Below are 17726 nucleotides of genomic sequence, written 5' to 3'. Positions count from 1 at the left end.
AAAGAAAGGCTAAGCACAAACTGCACCTTTCTTTTTTTATAGTAATAATAATGGTGGTTCTATATGTACTATATGTCCAAGTGTTTGTGGACACCTCTTCTAATGAATATATTCCATATTCATACTACATTTTGCACATACTGCTGACACTTGCAGGCTTTCTAGTCTCTATAGAGAAGTATTGCCAATAAAACGAACCTCTCTAAAGTATTGGCACCGTGCCTAATGCCAGGCGTTGGCTAGAGGGATATAAAGCACTCAGCATTTAGCTATGGAGCAGTGGAACTGTGTTCTCTGGGACAGTCGAGACAGTTACTCCAACAAAAGCAGGCAGGATAAACCATTTGTATGTATCCTTGATTCTGAAAGAAATAACAAATGAGCAGGTGTCCAATATTTTTGATCATTTGTTTGTTGGTTATTCACATTCAGTACTACTACTGTGAATGCACTGTCAATACACGTTTTTCAGTTTGTTGAATTATAGTCAATATATAGCCATAAAACTCAAACCACCTGCCTTATATTGTGTAGGTCCCCCAAAAAGTTGTGCTGCCAAAGCAGTTGGACTCCACAAGGTCACTGAAGATGGTATCTAGCAGCAGATCCTGTAAGGAGTCTCATGAGCATAATTTTTTTTCCTGCTTAGAAGAACTGCCTGTTCACTTGCTCACTCGTCTAATGTCTAGGTCTGTATAGATCCCACCATTTTGCCAGATGCTGTTGGACGAGATAATCTGTCATTCAATTTACCTGACCATGGTTTCAATGTTAAGGCTGATTTGGTGTAGCTTATTTACATAATACGGTATCAGAATCACAAAGGCCACTCTCACAATATCGATAAACAAAGGCTATATTGTGCAGCCCTGCAATGCAGACACACACTGTGTTCCAGGCCTTGTTTTGCAGTCCAGTCACCATGATCTCATAGCGCAGACTTGAATTCCGAGTCCACGCCGAATGCCAAAGGCACTTTGAAATGTAAAACACTCCAGAAGTTTGCATAAACTGCAGTAGGCCAAGCATTTCGATGTTGGCCTTGCAAATGTGCCACGGCCTCTGCATTCAACCCCCGTCCCTCCGAGAAGAAAAGCTGTCTCACTGCTGCTGAGCGCTGCTACAAGAAGGAATCCTGCCATTATGCAGCATTTCCATTAGCGAGCGCATTATTACAGGCTTGATCTTTCAGACAATTCAGAGGAGGCATCTTAGCACTTCACAGTATGACACATTGACTGAGTGTGCCTGGCTATATTGCTAATAGATTATCCTTCAAGGCAACAGTGGCCTGCACGGATGCCGTCGTCCCTGGCTTGCCCTGCGCTTTGTTTCTACCCAAATCGTTTTTTTGTTTTTGTTTTTTTTTTGTTTTTTTTTAAAACTCACTCGCTATTGTGGCTGGAATCATTTGCAACACATAGGGGTAGTATCCCTCTCTCCCCCTTTTTTTTTTACCCTTTTTTTATCAAAATGGAAACAGACATCGCCATAAACTCGCCCTTAATCAGGCTGCTCTGTGCTGCTGGCTCCGCCTGAAAGGGTTTGGCAGTAAATTGGACGTCGGATTTCTTTTCTGAAAAAAGATCTCGGGGAGGGGTTTGTGGGGTCCGCCTTTCTCAGAAGAACTCATCTGGAAAAGCCTTTTGTGGGATTTGGCACGGCAACAGCCTGCTTTCGTGCGTGCTTATTAGACAGCCCAGTCGTGCCGGCCCAAACAGAGAATGGCTGGCGGTGGCTCTCTGCGAGTACGCATGCGCAAACATATACAATGTTAATGGGACAGACTGGGAACAATTATTTCATTCAATGATAAATGATATGTTGACGAGAAAAAAAAATGGAAATGGATAGAAATTTGAAATGTTTAATATAACTTTTCACATATTCTGATAACAGCAAGAATTGCGTTTATGCCCAACATGTAAGTATGTATATGGACACATAGTCTTCTGTACATAAAAGGAGCATAAATGAGCCTGGAAGCTCAGACACAGTGGGTGCATGCATTGTAAGCGCAGCTTCAGTTTGCACTCTGCGCAAAGCTGTGGTCTTTCAAGCTCTGTGCCCCCCTACTCTCGGCGTGCGAGTGAGTATTGGGATGTTTATAAGAGTCCAGATGCTTTAGATGTGAAACATGTCTCCTGGCCGTCTCAGTGTTGCAGTAATCCAACTCCTGTGTGTTGTTAGCAGTGTGGGTTGCCATGGTTTAGTGATACAGTAATCCCATTCCCCACCACCCAGCCCCCATTCTCCAGGCCTCAATCATTAATATTTTACCACTCAAGAGTAAGGAAGAAGCTTTCCTATTGGCTGTCAGTGTTATACATTGTTGAAACAAAGGGAATACATATAGCTGCCTAAATATTTGTGTAGCCTTAAGCTTAAAGAAACATTTGCAAGAATTTTACACTATTAGGGGCATTAGATATAGATATTCTTACTTTCTGAGTTTTGTCCAAAGATAAAATACAGTATGTTTCGGCTGAATTTGCCTGCAATTGCAATTGTACAAACCCCTCACCCCCCTTTTGCACTCAAGGAACAAGCCTTACCATCTCTTAACCTGCCCCCTCACCCTATTTGCCTCAGGCCTTAACCCCCTGTCGTCCTTTGGGACTTGTTTCAGGGCAAGATTTCACAGCACACCCTCCGCCATCAGGCCCACTACTACAGCCCCTCAGTGTCTATGGGACACATGGGGAACTCCAATAGACTTTCCCCAAGGACAGATTCACAGCCGCCACCCTCAGGGAGAATGAGGTCAAAGATCAGTAAGTGCAGGCAGTCTGCTTTCCAGGGTATCACCAGAGAGCATTGTGATGTAGAAGGCTTTGGATGCAGCGCGTATTTTGATGGGATGCATAGAACAGGATTGGATGACCATTCATTCCTTCAAGCTGTCAGTCATCCTTTTAGTTTAATTGTCCCTTAGATTTGCATAGCATCTAAAGTTTCACTGAGAAGCTTAAAGAGCAGCAATGCCACCACCTCCTATGTTTTGGCACCAGAAAAGAAATGTAGAAAAAGCTATTTTGTTTGTCTTGAAAATGCCCGCATTTTATTTTTTTTCTCTCTCATAACCTCATCACTTAAGCTCATTATACAATGCATAATACATACGCAATTTAATAAACTCTTAAACAGAACCCCTTGGGTCTCCATAGAATGTGCAATGTACTGTTACCCAGTAAATCATAGTATTTTCTAAATTAGTAACAGGATTAATAACAGGCGCAGTTTTTAAAATGGCCTTGTTCAAGCGCCCAAGAGTGGCAGCTTATCAGACCCGCAACTCTGACCTCAGTAACCCAGTGCTGAAACCACTGAGCCACCACTGCCCTAAGCCAGTGGTTGCAGAAACTAAAGATGCTGGTCCAGCAGGTTCCTACCAGAAAAAAAACATGGTCCTTATTCCAGCAGCTCAAATTTAGATGGTGTTTGCTTTCTTGGCCTTATTCTCAATGAGTGCCGGAGCTCCACATGGCTTGAGTGTTAGTATGGTAGCTGCTGTATGTTTTTACTATCTGGCCATCAGTGTGTTCTGGTAGCCACTTGTCTCAGATTGCAGGCTTCCCTGGTCCCTCTCAGCTTGACTTTCAATGTGGCTGCTCAGTTTACTGTCGCACTGTGTGCACTAGAGTAACGTTTACTTACAGAACCTCTCCTTTTGTCTGTACTGTATAGTATTTTGGTGTATTGCGACATGCAGTGTCACTTTTTTGTCCATATGTGAATGGTCTGCCAAATGCAGTATCCACACTTGTTTTAAGCTGCTTTTTAACCTGTACTATTTCTGAACTCAACACAAGTTGGATTGTACATTTATATTTTCTCTCTCTTTTTCCTCTTTCTCTTCAGGTTTCCACCTCAGCGGGACAGTCACTGAACCAGCCACACAGTCAGAGCCAGAAACAACGCACCGGGTGGCCATCAGCTTTGACCGCTGCAAAATCACATCTGTAACATGCGGCTGTGGCAACCGTGACATCTTCTACTGCGCCCATGTGGTGGCGCTATCACTATACCGCATTCGCAAGCCCGAGCAGGTCAAGCTGCGGCTGCCCATCTCCGAGACGCTCTTCCAGATGAACAGGGACCAGCTGCAGAAGCTGGTGCAGTACCTCATCACGGCTCACCACACGGAGGTGCTGCCCACCGCCCAGAAACTGGCTGACGAAATCTTGTCCTCCAATTCAGAGATCAACCAAGTGCATGGTGAGCAATGGCATATCCAACAGTGATATGAAACATCATATTCAAACTCTGTGTAAATATGTGTCGGTTCAAATGTCCCTTTTTGCCCAAATAAATAGATGATTTAGGATATCAATAGCCTAATGTAGTCCAATATAGCTATACATCACAGCTGTTTCTGAGCATCTTCTGCTGAGCTAAAGTTCTCCTCGAAAGAAGAAGAAATTCTTCCTGCTGTTCACATTTTGAACTATTAGAAGTGATATTCAGGCTGGTATATCATGATGATCTCCGTTTTTAAGACCCTACTGGGGAAGTGCATTGCTTTTTAACTGCACTAAGTAAAGCTCTTTGCTCTGAAATACGCCCAAATGGTTTATGTTAGTGTTCCGAAGCTTTAGAAGTCCCCGAATTAGACTGAAAGTGGATAGGTGAGGGAAAGCAGATGTCTCTTCTCTCTTCCTTCCCTCTCCCCTCCTCCAGTGGAACATTTAAAACCTCTCTCGGTGCATGGGGCAGAATACACATCTACCCAGCCAGGCAATGCACTGATCTAGAGAGGGAGGGAGATGATTATGTTTTCACAAAGCAGAATTTCTTGATTATTCTGGATGATTTAAGCCAACTGTATATAGTGTCCAAGAGAAGGGGCTCCTCTTCTTGTGTTCTGATTCCTAACCATTTCACCTGTGACTAAAGTAATAGTACTATGCCGACAAAAAAGGCAAGGACAGCAGCTCGTATTGTGTCCCATGACACATCATATTTAGCTAGTTTTACACAAGAAGCATGGCATGCATGGTGTTTCAGAACCATTCTGCAATGATTACTTAATAATAGTCGCATTAATCATATTACCTATTTCTGTGAGACTTCTATTAATCAGGAATAAGCAAGGTTTGAACCTAACCTGACATTTATAAATTGTCAACAGTAGTTTTTTTTATACACCAAATGCAAAGAACAATGCTAACAAAGCACCACATTCCTTCTTCACTTCATCCTTCCACACCAGGTATACATGCTTAAAGCTTCCAAATCCCACCCTAATGCTTATGATTGCAGCGAGGTTAATCCACAAGTTGTTATTGCTCCTGTAAGTCCAGCCAAGCCTATTAAGATATAATCTCCATTTCAGCACAGATCCTCTTATCATACACAAAAACAAGCACCAAGGACAGTCAGCAGTCTGCAAGGAGTAAAGAATTACGCACAGCCATTCCTTATAGAGTACAAGACCGTGTGTGTGCGTATTTGTTTGTGTTAAATGCTGATAGCATGTGGCTATAAAGAGTCACTGTTGGAGTTCAGTGTGATTCAGTGCGTGGGCGTGTTTGTTGCTTTGTGTGCACTTTGAATACAGAGGAAAAGAAGGTCTATACGTTTATGTACATTTATGAATTATACATATGCAAGTACCTGTATGAAACCTGTATAATACATATGAGATGTTATTATGCTGTGTAGGTATATAAAGAACTACTGTCACATTATGCCACAATGTAGTGAACACATTAAGATACAAAAGGTTTTCTTTAACATCAATGATGGGTGTTATGTAGGCATTTAACATTCCTTGATCCACAGTGTCATATGTACTAGGAATATGTTATGTCATTATCTTATCACCCACTGCACTTCCAACTATGGGTGGTATTACCTTTACATTCATTGCCTTTACTTTTCATATCCTGCTATGCTTAGCTACAACAAGCAAGAAGTGGCAGAAATCACATGCACATTTAATTTCCCTCAGCTCATTGTTGTGTTCTTTAGCTTTCATGGGATACCACAAAGTGTTGGGACACAAAACCTGTTCCCATGTGGTATGACTGTAAGCTGTCTTATAAAAACAGATGAGGAATAAGTCTAAAGAGGATTGATGTATTAGAAATGGAGTGACCTTTGCCAGACAATAAAGTGATGATTTCTGTGTTCTATTTCTCCTTTTAGTCCCAAATCGGTGTGTGCTTTTTACTAAAACTGTGGTTTTACCTGGAGTGTGTGTTGCGTGTGTGGGTTGTCAATAGCTTTCATTTCCGAGAACTCTGCTTAACATTGTTCTTCCCGCAAAAATAATTGTAATCTATCAGGTTAAAATCTAGTGTTTTAAGTCATTCTATATAAATAGTAGCATTAATGTCTGAATTACTGGGTGTGATTTTAAAATTGTGATCTTATGCTTTGTCTCAACACACACATACACACACTCCACTGTTACACACGCAGTTACTGCCAAAACTTCTAGAGCATCCAGTGTGAAAATGCAGATATTTTTGTTTGCATCTTAATTTTCATATATATATATGTTTATGTATATTTTACCTAATTCTCTCTCTCTCTCTCTTTCTTTGTTTGTATTAGGAGCCCCAGATCCCACAGCAGGAGCCAGTATAGACGACGATAACTGTTGGCACCTGGATGAGGAGCAGGTCCGAGAGCAGGTCAAACAGTTTCTCTCACAGGGAGGGTACTACGGTTCAGGCAAACAGCTTAACTCCATGTTCGCTAAGGTAAGATTTGTGCTTCTGTATGCGCACACACACACACACACACACACACACACCCAACATCTGTAAACACAAAAATATACAAATATAAACACACAAATACACATTGATGCAGCACTTATATATGTGATATATGTATGTCCTGACTGTGTGTATGTGTGTGAGTGTGTGGAAAGGATGCTCAATACTAAAGATGCCATTGTGATAAATTATGGGGGCTATGAAATCCTGGGAGGCCCATTTAAATCAATGCACTTTAATTAAATGTCAAGTAGCCTCCTCTTTTCAATCGCCAGTATGGCTGTGCTGTTCACTGCTTTACGGATGTCCACCTCACTGTTCCACTGCAGTATATTCTGACCCCCTCTGTTCACATGAATGCACTGTGCTCTGAGACTGTAGTTTTTAGATACTGCTTATTCCTGCTTTCTGCGGTAGCTTTTGTTTCAGTACCACACCACACAGGCTCGCACCAGACTGGATTATTGTACTTGTAGATCATGGTGTTGATTCAGTTTGTATTCTTGGTGTAAAAATGGAGATTTATTTGCATCTTCTTTGTATGCCTGTTGGGAGTATCAGCTAAAAGTGCTGTATTTGGAATGCTGGAGATGTGGAGGTGGGCTATTCTACAAAACTTCATACTTGAGAATGTGTGTAAACGAGTAGATAAGGTAGTTGATTGACTATGACTGTGAATTAGTGCAGACATTTCATTGTGTGTGTGTTTGTGTAAATAAGTGAGTGTATGTGTGTCTAACTCCTGTTCTCTATGTGTGTGTGTGTTCTCTGTGGCAGGTGCGGGAGATGCTGCGCATGCGAGACTCTAACGGAGCGCGCATGCTCACCCTCATCACTGAACAGTTCATGGCTGACCCGCGCCTGTCGCTATGGCGACAGCAGGGTACCGGCATGACGGACAAGTGCCGGCAGCTGTGGGACGAGCTGGGTAAGTTCTGGCCTCTGTTATCTGCTATCTGTGCTAAATATGCTCTCATATTTTAGAACATACAGTATCGTTGTAGTCACTTTTGCCTGTCTGGTTTAGCTTTTGATACAATTATTAAACTTTTATACATTAATACATTATTTTTGTGTACTAAGAGCCAAAGCACCTTAATCAAATCACTTTAAGCAAAGATACCTTAATTAGATACACTGACTTGGAATAGAAAGAATGTAAGATAAGAAGGAACCATATTATCAGCATTTACACATCTCACTGACTTCAAACGGACCCCTGAGGTTTTATTGTTTCTGGCCTTGATGGGCACCATTTTGTGTGTGTTTTTCCCGTAAGACCTTTTTGTTACTAGATACAAAGATAGATCTAATAAGATGAAGCAGAACAGAGCTAGGTAAAGCTGGATACTTTTAGCATTTAGTATTAGCACCACCATCCTATTGCTTTATCGCTTTGTTCTCAGGACTCAACCATTAGTGAAATTCAGGGTAGTAAAAAGAATGCATCCTGCTTTTGTTGTAGTTTACCATCCAGAATAGGCTTTCTTTTGGGCTTTGGAGCTTTGCTGTGAGGATTTGATTGCATTCAGTGAGGTCACTAGTTATCTTAGATGTTCACCACCCCATCTCAATGTTTGGGCTAGGGTGCTTAATACCCATTGGTTCCATGATTGGAATTTAACATAGAGGCTTCTTCCAGATTGTCCTATTGTATGGGCAGTACTTCTTTCTCTACAGGAACTAAAAAAAGATTCATCTTAAAGTCGCTGAATGCCTTTATTACAAGGGGTGTCCACAAATATTTGGACATATAATGTATATCCGAGCGGAGCATGCAGATGTGACATGCATCAGTGCTGCATCAGCGACGACGCATTCTGCAAGTCAATGCACAGGTCTGACCACTCACCTCTATAAGGAGGCCATGAGCGGCAGAGGATCAATGGCTTTCAGACTGCCGTCTATTGATCAGGCCATTTAAGGTGGTCGATAGGAGTGCTTCCTGAGCTTGCTTGTTTGAGCCGCTACTAGGCTTTCTCCTCTGAGACCCTGGCAGCAGTAGGACACACACACCCACATACACTCACTAACATGCGCGCACACACAAACACATACACACACTCGCTCAAATAGGCCTAGAAGTTCTGATTTATTGTGTACTTAATGATTGCAGCCACGCTGAGTAGCATCATAGTGGCAACTTTAGACAAAATTCCTATTTGAAATGTTGAAAAGGAGCCAACAACGGGATTAGATTAGTTCAATTTGATTAGTTCCTTTTTTAATCAATATATTCATTGATGATGTAGAAATAATCATTAGTTGCAGGCCTACCAGGCTGACAATGCCTCCAATAAAGGAGCCAGCATGTGAGCATTTCAGTAAGGCCTCCAATTGGCTGGCGCTCTGGGCATTATTAGCGCTTCAGCCAATCAGCACCGTTTGATGAGGGTGTAAATGACAGCGGTGGAAAGAGCCGCAGCCCCAGCCATCTGTTCGCTGCAGAAAGGCAGTGTGTGTGATGCTGACAGTTGTAAAAGAGCGGAGGCAGAGCAGGCTGCCCTGCACCTGCCACATCTCCTGCTCTCCACAGGCCAGTGTTTGACACATGCTGACAGTGATGCACTAGCACCTACTCCATTACACGCCAGCCGCTCATTTTTCCGTTTCACCTTTAAGACCCATTAAAAGCTGCAGGAAGCGGAGGGCTCTGCTCCGGGATCTGCTCCGGGATCGCTGTTGTTCTCTCTTTTTTGATGCGCTGTCTCTTTTCTTGCTATTACTTGGTTGTATTCTTTTTCAAACCAACTCACTGCCTCTCCATTTATTATGGCAGTAAGAATGTAATTTATGCTGCAGTCACATTATGTAGGCCCGATTCCATCATTTCTGATTTTGTGCTCATTCATAAATGTATGTGGCCTGTGTCTGTCAATAATCTAATCAAACCTGAATCCTAAAAAATCAGAATGCGCACACAGACTCAAAGATGAGTTAGTAGTATTAATTAGTACACATTTTGTAATTTGACTATTGAAATTAAGAATTTCAATATTAAGACCTTGATCCTTTGACTTGATCTCTCAAGTCAAAGCTTGTTCTTGTTCAGATGGAAATGAAAAGATGGCCTTCGAATGAACAGGCTTGGCTAAAAGTGAGTGCTTTGGCATCCATTGCCAAAAGCTACAAGGGTATAGGTACTGAAGATATGTGCACAAGATCCATCCATCCAAGTCGCATGACCGCTAATCACCTATGAAAGAGACTCAAATCAGATTTAAAAAATATATATGTATTTGATAGGTTCACACAAGCCAGACCCTATCTATAAAATGAATCTATATTTGGCATTACCATGTGTTGTTGGTGATCACAGCGTTCGTTTGGATCCGTAGTGAAAGTAACGTATAGTAAAATCAGATCTTACATGGGCACAGTCGCTCCAGCCTGGTTATGTGAACGTAGCCATAGTTAGTAACAATGTAATTGTAATTGAAAATACTGGACATACTAAGTTAAAAGCCAATGCGCCCCATAATGTTCATATTAGACACATTGCCATTCCTACAGATTAACCAGTAGAATATAGGTTAGAATTTCAAAGTGCTCCAAAATTCCTTTTTGTGTAAGGTTACCAATGTTTCTCTCTCACTCTTTCATTTCTGCTTTCTCCTTTTCTCCTACATTTTCCACGACACTCCTTAAAATGTTTTAGCAGTCTATTCCCCCATAGACTCATCTTCATTCTGTGTTATGTTCTGTTGTGTTGCAGGTGCTCTGTGGGTCTGCATTGTGTTGAACCCACACTGCAAAAGCGAGGAGAAGACTGCATGGCTGAAGCAGCTGAAGAAGTGGGGAGACATGGACATCTGCCCCCTGGAGGATGGCAACTACGGCAGTGAGTTACCCAACATCACCAACGCCCTGCCCCAGAGCAACCTGGCACAAGGTCAGCCTTTAGACCTCACCCCAGTAGATTTAGACTTGGTGCTTAAACATAAACACAGTGTTTAGATCCCTTACAGAAATACGTTTCCATATTGAAAAGAAACAGAAAGCATGTTGATTTAAAACATATTTGTAATAGAAGCCAGTGGACACATTGACCTATCCGGCTTATGCTCTTAAATATAATATATGTGTATATATATATATATATATATATATATATATATATATATATATGTTAGGTCAGCAGACTTTCTGTTTATTACTGTTTATTACTAAATACCTGGTTACTGTAATAGTATCATTGCTAGTTCCTTACTCTCATAGTAGTTTACTCTTCTAATTTATTATCTGAAGAGAAATAACTGGATAAAAAAAAAACACTTCAAGGGATTAAACCAAAAATCTAATTTACAGGGTGTTGTCCTTTCTTCCATACAGTGCAATTCTTCAGTACATTATGCTCTGCGCTCATTCTGTAACTAACTCTAACTCCATTTTGTGTTTGTTTGTCTCAGACTCATTAGCCAGGCCTAGACGGACGGTGTTCACTCGAGCTATGGAAGCCTGTGACTTGCACTGGCAGGACAGCCACCTGCAGCGAATCATCAGCAGCGATTTCTACATGTCCCCTGCTTATCAGAGAGAGGGAGAGAGCTTGCTGTTTAACCCCCAGGGCCTGCCTTTGTGGCTGGGTAAGAATGAAAGACTTGCTAAGGGGTCTTTTATAGTGTTTTATAGTGTTTTATAGTGTGGACACCTGCTCATCCAATGTTTATTAGAATGTTTTAAAAGGAGTTAGACCTCCCTTTGCTGCAGTATTCAGAATGGGCTTTCCATGAAAAGCAGTCTATTAATGAAACTGATGTGGGGAATCTCAGTTAAGAATTTCACAACAAACAAACAACACTACACAACTCCTAGTAATTTTCCCATAATATGTATCTGCTCGTGTATGAGTGCAAGGATTCCACTGCTTTTGCTTTAAGCTCTCTAATTCCACTTGTGCGTTCAAGATTGAGGAGCTAAAATAAGCAGCTTCTGAAAAGATTTGCTCCAATTTTACGACTTAAGCCCAATCCAGCAGTTATATATCAGGGTATATCCAGGAAAAAAAAAAACAACAGGGCAAAACTGATTGTGTTCCATGTGACTTGTTTTGTTTTATAGATCATGTGCCTACTGCCTGTGCCAGAGTGGATGCCCTGCGTTCTCACGGTTATCCTAGGGAGGCCCTGCGTCTGGCCGTAGCCATCATCAACACGCTTCGGCTTCAGCAACAGCGGCAACTGGACATTTACAAACACCAGAAGAAAGGTAAGACTTTGCACATGCACAAGCACACGGTTGGCTTAAAACATGACCTAACAACAGTCTTTATCTGCTTGGCAAGATACGAGGGCTGTAGTGGCCAAGAGCATATAACAAAAGCTCCATTGTGCTCCATTGAAAGACTGAGGAGGGTTTCTTTATCTTTATCTGAAACCTTTGCAACCTGCCAATATTCAGTTAGGCTCTCAGCTTATTCTTCAAAATGTAACTCTTAACTGTACGCTGGAGAGTAATTTAATAACTACGCTAGGTGTTAGACACTGAAAATAGCATTGCATTCTGCAACTTTTTTCTCGTTTCTACGCATTCCTGGTTTATTCTGAGTGCTATTCATTCGCCAAGGCTGGGGTAGTGCATGAACACTTGCAGTAAGATTGCAGCGCTTCTACAGTACACTATTTCAATGGATCTGCTTAAACAGAAATAGGAGTCCACTTCTTTCTTTTTTTCTTTTGATACAGTGAATAAAATAACATTCTTTCTCTACACAAAAAAATTTAATGAAGTTTGTTTGAAAAATATGACCAATGAAAAAATCCATATTTTTCATGCTTTCCCTGCTTTTACACACCAAATTTAACCTCAGGAAGGGCTTGAATATGAGCTAATGAGCTAGTTTAGTCTGTTTAAAAAATATATATATATTTTAAAAGTAGGGAAGTCACTATGGTATATGCGGAAACAGCATTTGGAAAACACTAGCTACATTTAAACATCCACCCAGATGTCATACATCTGCTCTTACTACTTAATTGAGGGGAAAACAACTTCATAACCATAGCAGAGAAATGTCTGTTTTATAGGTATCTTAGGTAAGACGTTATCTAGTTAAAGCATCCATCTTACCCAAGTTTCATAACAGAGTTTGCTCTACACAGACAAATAAAAGCTTGTAAAAGTTAGAGTTAAGAATAAGAGTTTTGTCCACCATGGTTGTGCTTTGCTAAATAGCTCTAAATAAGGTTAAATTGCCTGTTGGAATGTTGGGTTAGCGTTGCTAGCTAGCTGCTTTATAAATAGTATACCATTTCAGGACACTGCTGCTTGATCTTTATTGTATTATAATATCTCAGGGTCATTTTTGATGCTGTTTCAAAATAGAATATTGTAATGAGCTACTGCTTGAGCTACTGAGGTTTAATAGAGAAAATATACGCTAGTGTAGTATGTGTGTGCATTACCATGTGTAGGTGTTGGAGAGAGAGAGCATAAACTTCAGCATAAATAAAAAGTAATCTATTTTTGAACTTAACAGTGAGGGTTTGCTGTGTTATATTGCTAAATAAAACTGCTACATGTGTCTACAGCCTCTGTTAATTTTGTCATGTCATGATTTTATGCAAAAAAAAGAACGCCTTACCGTTTTCAGATCATTTGCGTGCGTTAACATGTTAAGTTGTCAGCCCTAGTTTTAATTTGATACTACCATAAACGTAAATTTGATTTGAAATGACCTGAAATTCTAAAATGAGTGGGCGTGGCTAAATCCAAATAAGGTGTATACTTTCTTACGGAACAGTCATTAATCAGCCATTATTCTGTTTCTTATTATTGTTATTACATAAATACTCATACTATATATGTTTGTGTTTCTAGAGTTGCTGCAGAGGGGAATGACCAGCACTACCAATCTGGAGGGCTGGGTGGGCCACCCCCTCGACCCCATCGGCTGCCTTTTCGCCACCCTCACCGAGACGTGTCGAGTGGAAGATGACAACGCCATGGATACCGGAGGTAGACTACTATTATTGGCCCACAGTGTGTTTGAGACCTACAGGGGGTAGGAATGTGTGTGTGCATAGTGGGGTGAGGGGTGTTAGGTTAGGCCTCTGTGTCCTTTTGTACCTCTTAAGACAGACACCCATGCCATTATTCAGGCTCTTCCACACTGCCTGGCCTGTGTGTGGGGATTCATTCAGTTTGCTTAGTCTTCACTACAAGGGTGGTGGTAGTGGTGGTTGTGGGGGGGATGCTATTGTAGCTGAGAGGTCATTCTGACCACACAGCTAAGTAAAACGTATAAAATCAATCAGCACTTGCATTCTATACATCCCTCCCCAGTCCTAGCCAAAATAGAAGAGTGTTGGCTATTGTGTTTCTATTGTGCGACACCAACAGGGCGCCATTGTGCTGAGGAATAATGCAACCAAGTGGTACGGTGATTGGGTCTGTTTATATAGATTGGCTGTGTATGCGAATGCTGCTTTTGCTCTCTTTGGGCCAGAGTGCTTGAGCGATAGTGTGTGTGATGGTGTGCGATAGTGCGCATGGGTGTTGGAGAGCCCTTTGTTTGACTCCGTCACACAGTTGGAAACATCTGGCATTTGCAGCAGTTTGGGAGGGCTCTCAGCCTCGTCCAATCAGAGCATCGGGAGGTCATAGTTTTAGCTGAGCAGGACCAACAACAACAGCTGGAGCATATAGTCTCTCACACCCTGATTCTCTGTCTCTGGGTTCTCTCTCCTGATGGCCCTGGTTCTTTCTTGTATAGTAAGAAAAAAGTGACTTGCCTTACAAGAGCTTCATGGTCTTCTTGCTGACATCTCATCTCCTCTATTGTCTTTTGTGCTTTGTTTTTCTTCTATTCATTTAAGCAGTGAGATTTACAGTGAATTTACAGTATCCAAAGCAATGTTTTTTTTTGTCTTTTTGGCCAGAAGAGCACTTAGGTTCAGTATTAAGTCACCTACTCTTACTGAAATAGGCTCCTCCCTCTGCTGCTCTTTCAAGGCTTTTAACGCTAAGAAAAAAAACTCTCCAGAGATACAAAGGCATGCAAGGCAACTGCATCATCACTGTGGTCGGTCATCAGCTCAGGCCCCCAGCTGTGGACAGTGTGTGTATGTGTTTTTTGGCGTGGGGGAGCGTGATCTCCAGAGGCTCTGGTGTCTTCTTGTATATTTTTTCCCTGTGTCAGTTGGGGGCATGGGGCAGTGGGTTCATTAGCCAGGAGGATTTAAGGGCTAGTACTGAGGCTCTTATCAGACAGATGGTGTTTACACACACGCGCACGCACACACACATATACATTAACACAAACGTCCAACCTACAGATCAGTGTGACGTGGGTACATGGCAGTTAAGGACATAAGGGTCGTTATTAGTCAATGGTATAGTATACAGTGACTGCAATTGAGCTCACTGCAAGCCTTTAATATGTACTGCTGATGGCTAAACACTGTAATCTCCAGCACACACAGTATATTACTAATGAAGGGTCCAGACTAAGAGGTAATTTCAAGGTATGGTTTGTCAAAAAAGGTCAAATTTAAACTGGATAGGATGTCTATGTAGGCAAGATATGCTTTTGAGACTAGACTTATAAGGCTAATGTAGCTAATGTAACATTAGATGAGATTTGTTTATATCAAATTAGCATCCAAGACTGATCACTAAACACTGTTCTGTTCTTTTATATCATTACAGATTCAGGTGAGCCCAAACCCCCGGTGTATCAGCATGTGCCCATATGGGGCTGCCCAGACGGCGGGGAGTCGTATCTGGCCCTGGCTCTGGAGGTGGCACTGATGGGCATGGGGCAGCAGCGGCTCATGCCGGAGGGACTTTACGCACAGGACAAAGTTTGCCGCAACGAGGAGCAGATAGTAGCCAAGCTGCAGGAGCTGGAGCTGGACGAGCTGCTGGTACAGACCCTCCGAAAACAAGCTGTCCTGCTGCTGGAAGGTACAAACATGTGCACACACACACTTCTCAGCTAGATGATACAAACCCACTCTCCTTTTCTCCTTATCTCATTTTTTTTTTTATTTTAATTTAATTTATCTCCCTCTCTTTAACACACACACACACACACACACAACCCTCTGTCCTTTATTCGGGCTGTGTACTGGCAAGAACATAACAGGGGTTATGTTGCAATATATTGTTATAAATTGCTATAATGTACGCAAGATGATGTATATTGCAAGATTTTAGATTTAATAAAAAAAATAATTGGGATAGGTCAGAAAAAAACAAACTGACAGTTTGTTTACACAGAACAGGGGGATCGGAAGCTTAACACAACATGACCCACTGTCTGACACCAATTTAAACATTAGTTAAACATTTATACTGTCATTTTGAAAATGATACAGTATTTAAAACCGTGCTATTTCAGTGTTTCAATATTTTTGTGCATCCATAATCCTTTTACTCACATATTTGCCTTCGCACTCTTTCTTTCACTACTTTCCGCACATCATACTGATCTACTTCCTGCTCTTTCTTTCATCCCTTCATCCCTCTCTCTCTCTTTCTCTCTCTCTCTTTCTGTTTTTCTATTGCCTTTCCCACACTCCTCCCCTGGGCGTGCAGATCCTCTCTCTCTCTCTTTCCCATGCCACCCTCCTCATTCCTTCTGGCCTACACACACTTCCACACATTTTCTGCAAATCGCCCACTCTGTGACTCTTGCCATTGGCATCATTCACTGATGCTCACATAATGTCCTTCTAAACTGTGTCTGCGTGTGTTAATATTAATGCAGCTTACCCTGACTGTTTGCAGCTGATCAGAAAGACATAGAGAATTGTTCTGAGACAGTCTTACTGGTTTTGGACGGCCAGTAGATTTCCTCTTTTTCTTTACTGCTATCTCTACTGACTTGGCACTAACAGATATCACATATGGCACTGTGCATTGTAGCTATTCCATGTCTGCAAGGGTGCATTATAAATGCTACTTGAATCAGACAATTTTTTCACATCATCACACTTCATCGTGTCAAAGACAAAAAGATGTGGACTAAGATGATGGAATAACATAGATGTGTGTTTTTGCTTGTAGGCGGTCCCTTTAGTGGCCTTGGTGAGGTCATCCACAGAGAGAGCATACCCATGCACACATTCGCCAAGTACCTCTTCACAGCACTCCTTCCCCACGACACCGACCTGGCCTACAAGATCGGCCTGAGGGCCATGAGGTGAGACACATAATAACCTGTTATGTTATGCCATAATATTGGTCTATGATTGATATGATGTGTATAAATTGTGTTCAGTAATATCAAAACAGTTTTAAATATGTACAATAATATTTTGCAAGTAATATGATTCCTAGTGATTCCCAACTTTTGAACAGCAGTGTCATTTCATTCCATTTTCATTTCATTTTCATTCAACACTTCATTCCTTTAGAACGGCTCTGTCCAGCACACAGCTGTTTAAACTCATCTCAGCTAATTATCACACCTGCGATGAGTTGAATCAGGTGTGTTATAGCATGAAAAACACTTAACTGTGTAATCCTGTGACTTGCCAGGAGTGTAAGTGGAGAGCACTTGTGAATCGTGGCTAAAAAAGAGAGCTTAACTGAACAGTGCGGATAGAAATTATCCAAAGAGGCTGATTTTTATTTATTTACTTAATAAAAACAACACAGACTGTACTCTGCAAAAGTCTTAGAACAACTGAGAGCATTTTTTAACCATCTAGCCCACATTTTTTAACTTTCACAATTATATATATTTACTATGTCATCATTAACATCAGTTTCATAGGCCCGTCAAAACTGAAAGGGACTCCACAAGATATGGTGAACGGTAACAAATAAATAATCACAATTATTTGGCCTAACGATCGTGAATTACCCAAGGGTCTGGGCAGGTAGATGTTTCTCTTTCCCTTTACTCTCTGTGATGCTGGCTGGTGCAGGCATCTGTTGGCTGATGTATCAGAGCTGGGCATCTGGTGCTTCCTCCAAATGTATTGACTTGTTCGCAGCTGATTTCCCATGTATTATAGGAGGCATACGCTTGTCCTGACCCTCCTGGTG

The 17726-nt window shown here is 41.5% G+C and overlaps 1 protein-coding gene across 2 annotated transcripts in view; it reads left to right on the top strand.

The window, feature by feature from the left end:
- zswim5 (zinc finger, SWIM-type containing 5) overlaps nucleotides 1-17726 on the top strand; it is a 58485-nt gene that overhangs the window by 34952 nt on the left and 5807 nt on the right. Inside the window, exons 2-10 of one of the 2 annotated variants that reach the window (XM_022679146.2) lie at nucleotides 3862-4218; nucleotides 6562-6710; nucleotides 7506-7656; nucleotides 10444-10569; nucleotides 11138-11314; nucleotides 11790-11936; nucleotides 13548-13685; nucleotides 15378-15635; nucleotides 16740-16875. In XM_022679146.2, coding sequence (XP_022534867.2) covers nucleotides 3862-4218; nucleotides 6562-6710; nucleotides 7506-7656; nucleotides 10444-10569; nucleotides 11138-11314; nucleotides 11790-11936; nucleotides 13548-13685; nucleotides 15378-15635; nucleotides 16740-16875 — 1639 coding nt within the window. Of the gene's footprint in view, nucleotides 1-3861; nucleotides 4219-6561; nucleotides 6711-7505; nucleotides 7657-10443; nucleotides 10621-11137; nucleotides 11315-11789; nucleotides 11937-13547; nucleotides 13686-15377; nucleotides 15636-16739; nucleotides 16876-17726 lie in introns of both variants that reach the window. The other variant, XM_022679145.2, reaches the window with a different exon arrangement.

The sequence above is a fragment of the Astyanax mexicanus genome, chromosome 4, assembly GCF_023375975.1.
Source record: "Astyanax mexicanus isolate ESR-SI-001 chromosome 4, AstMex3_surface, whole genome shotgun sequence".
Classification (NCBI taxonomy): Eukaryota; Metazoa; Chordata; class Actinopteri; order Characiformes; family Acestrorhamphidae; genus Astyanax; species Astyanax mexicanus.
The sequence above is the reverse complement of the archived record's forward strand: the minus strand, read 5'-3'. Positions and strand labels throughout refer to the sequence as shown.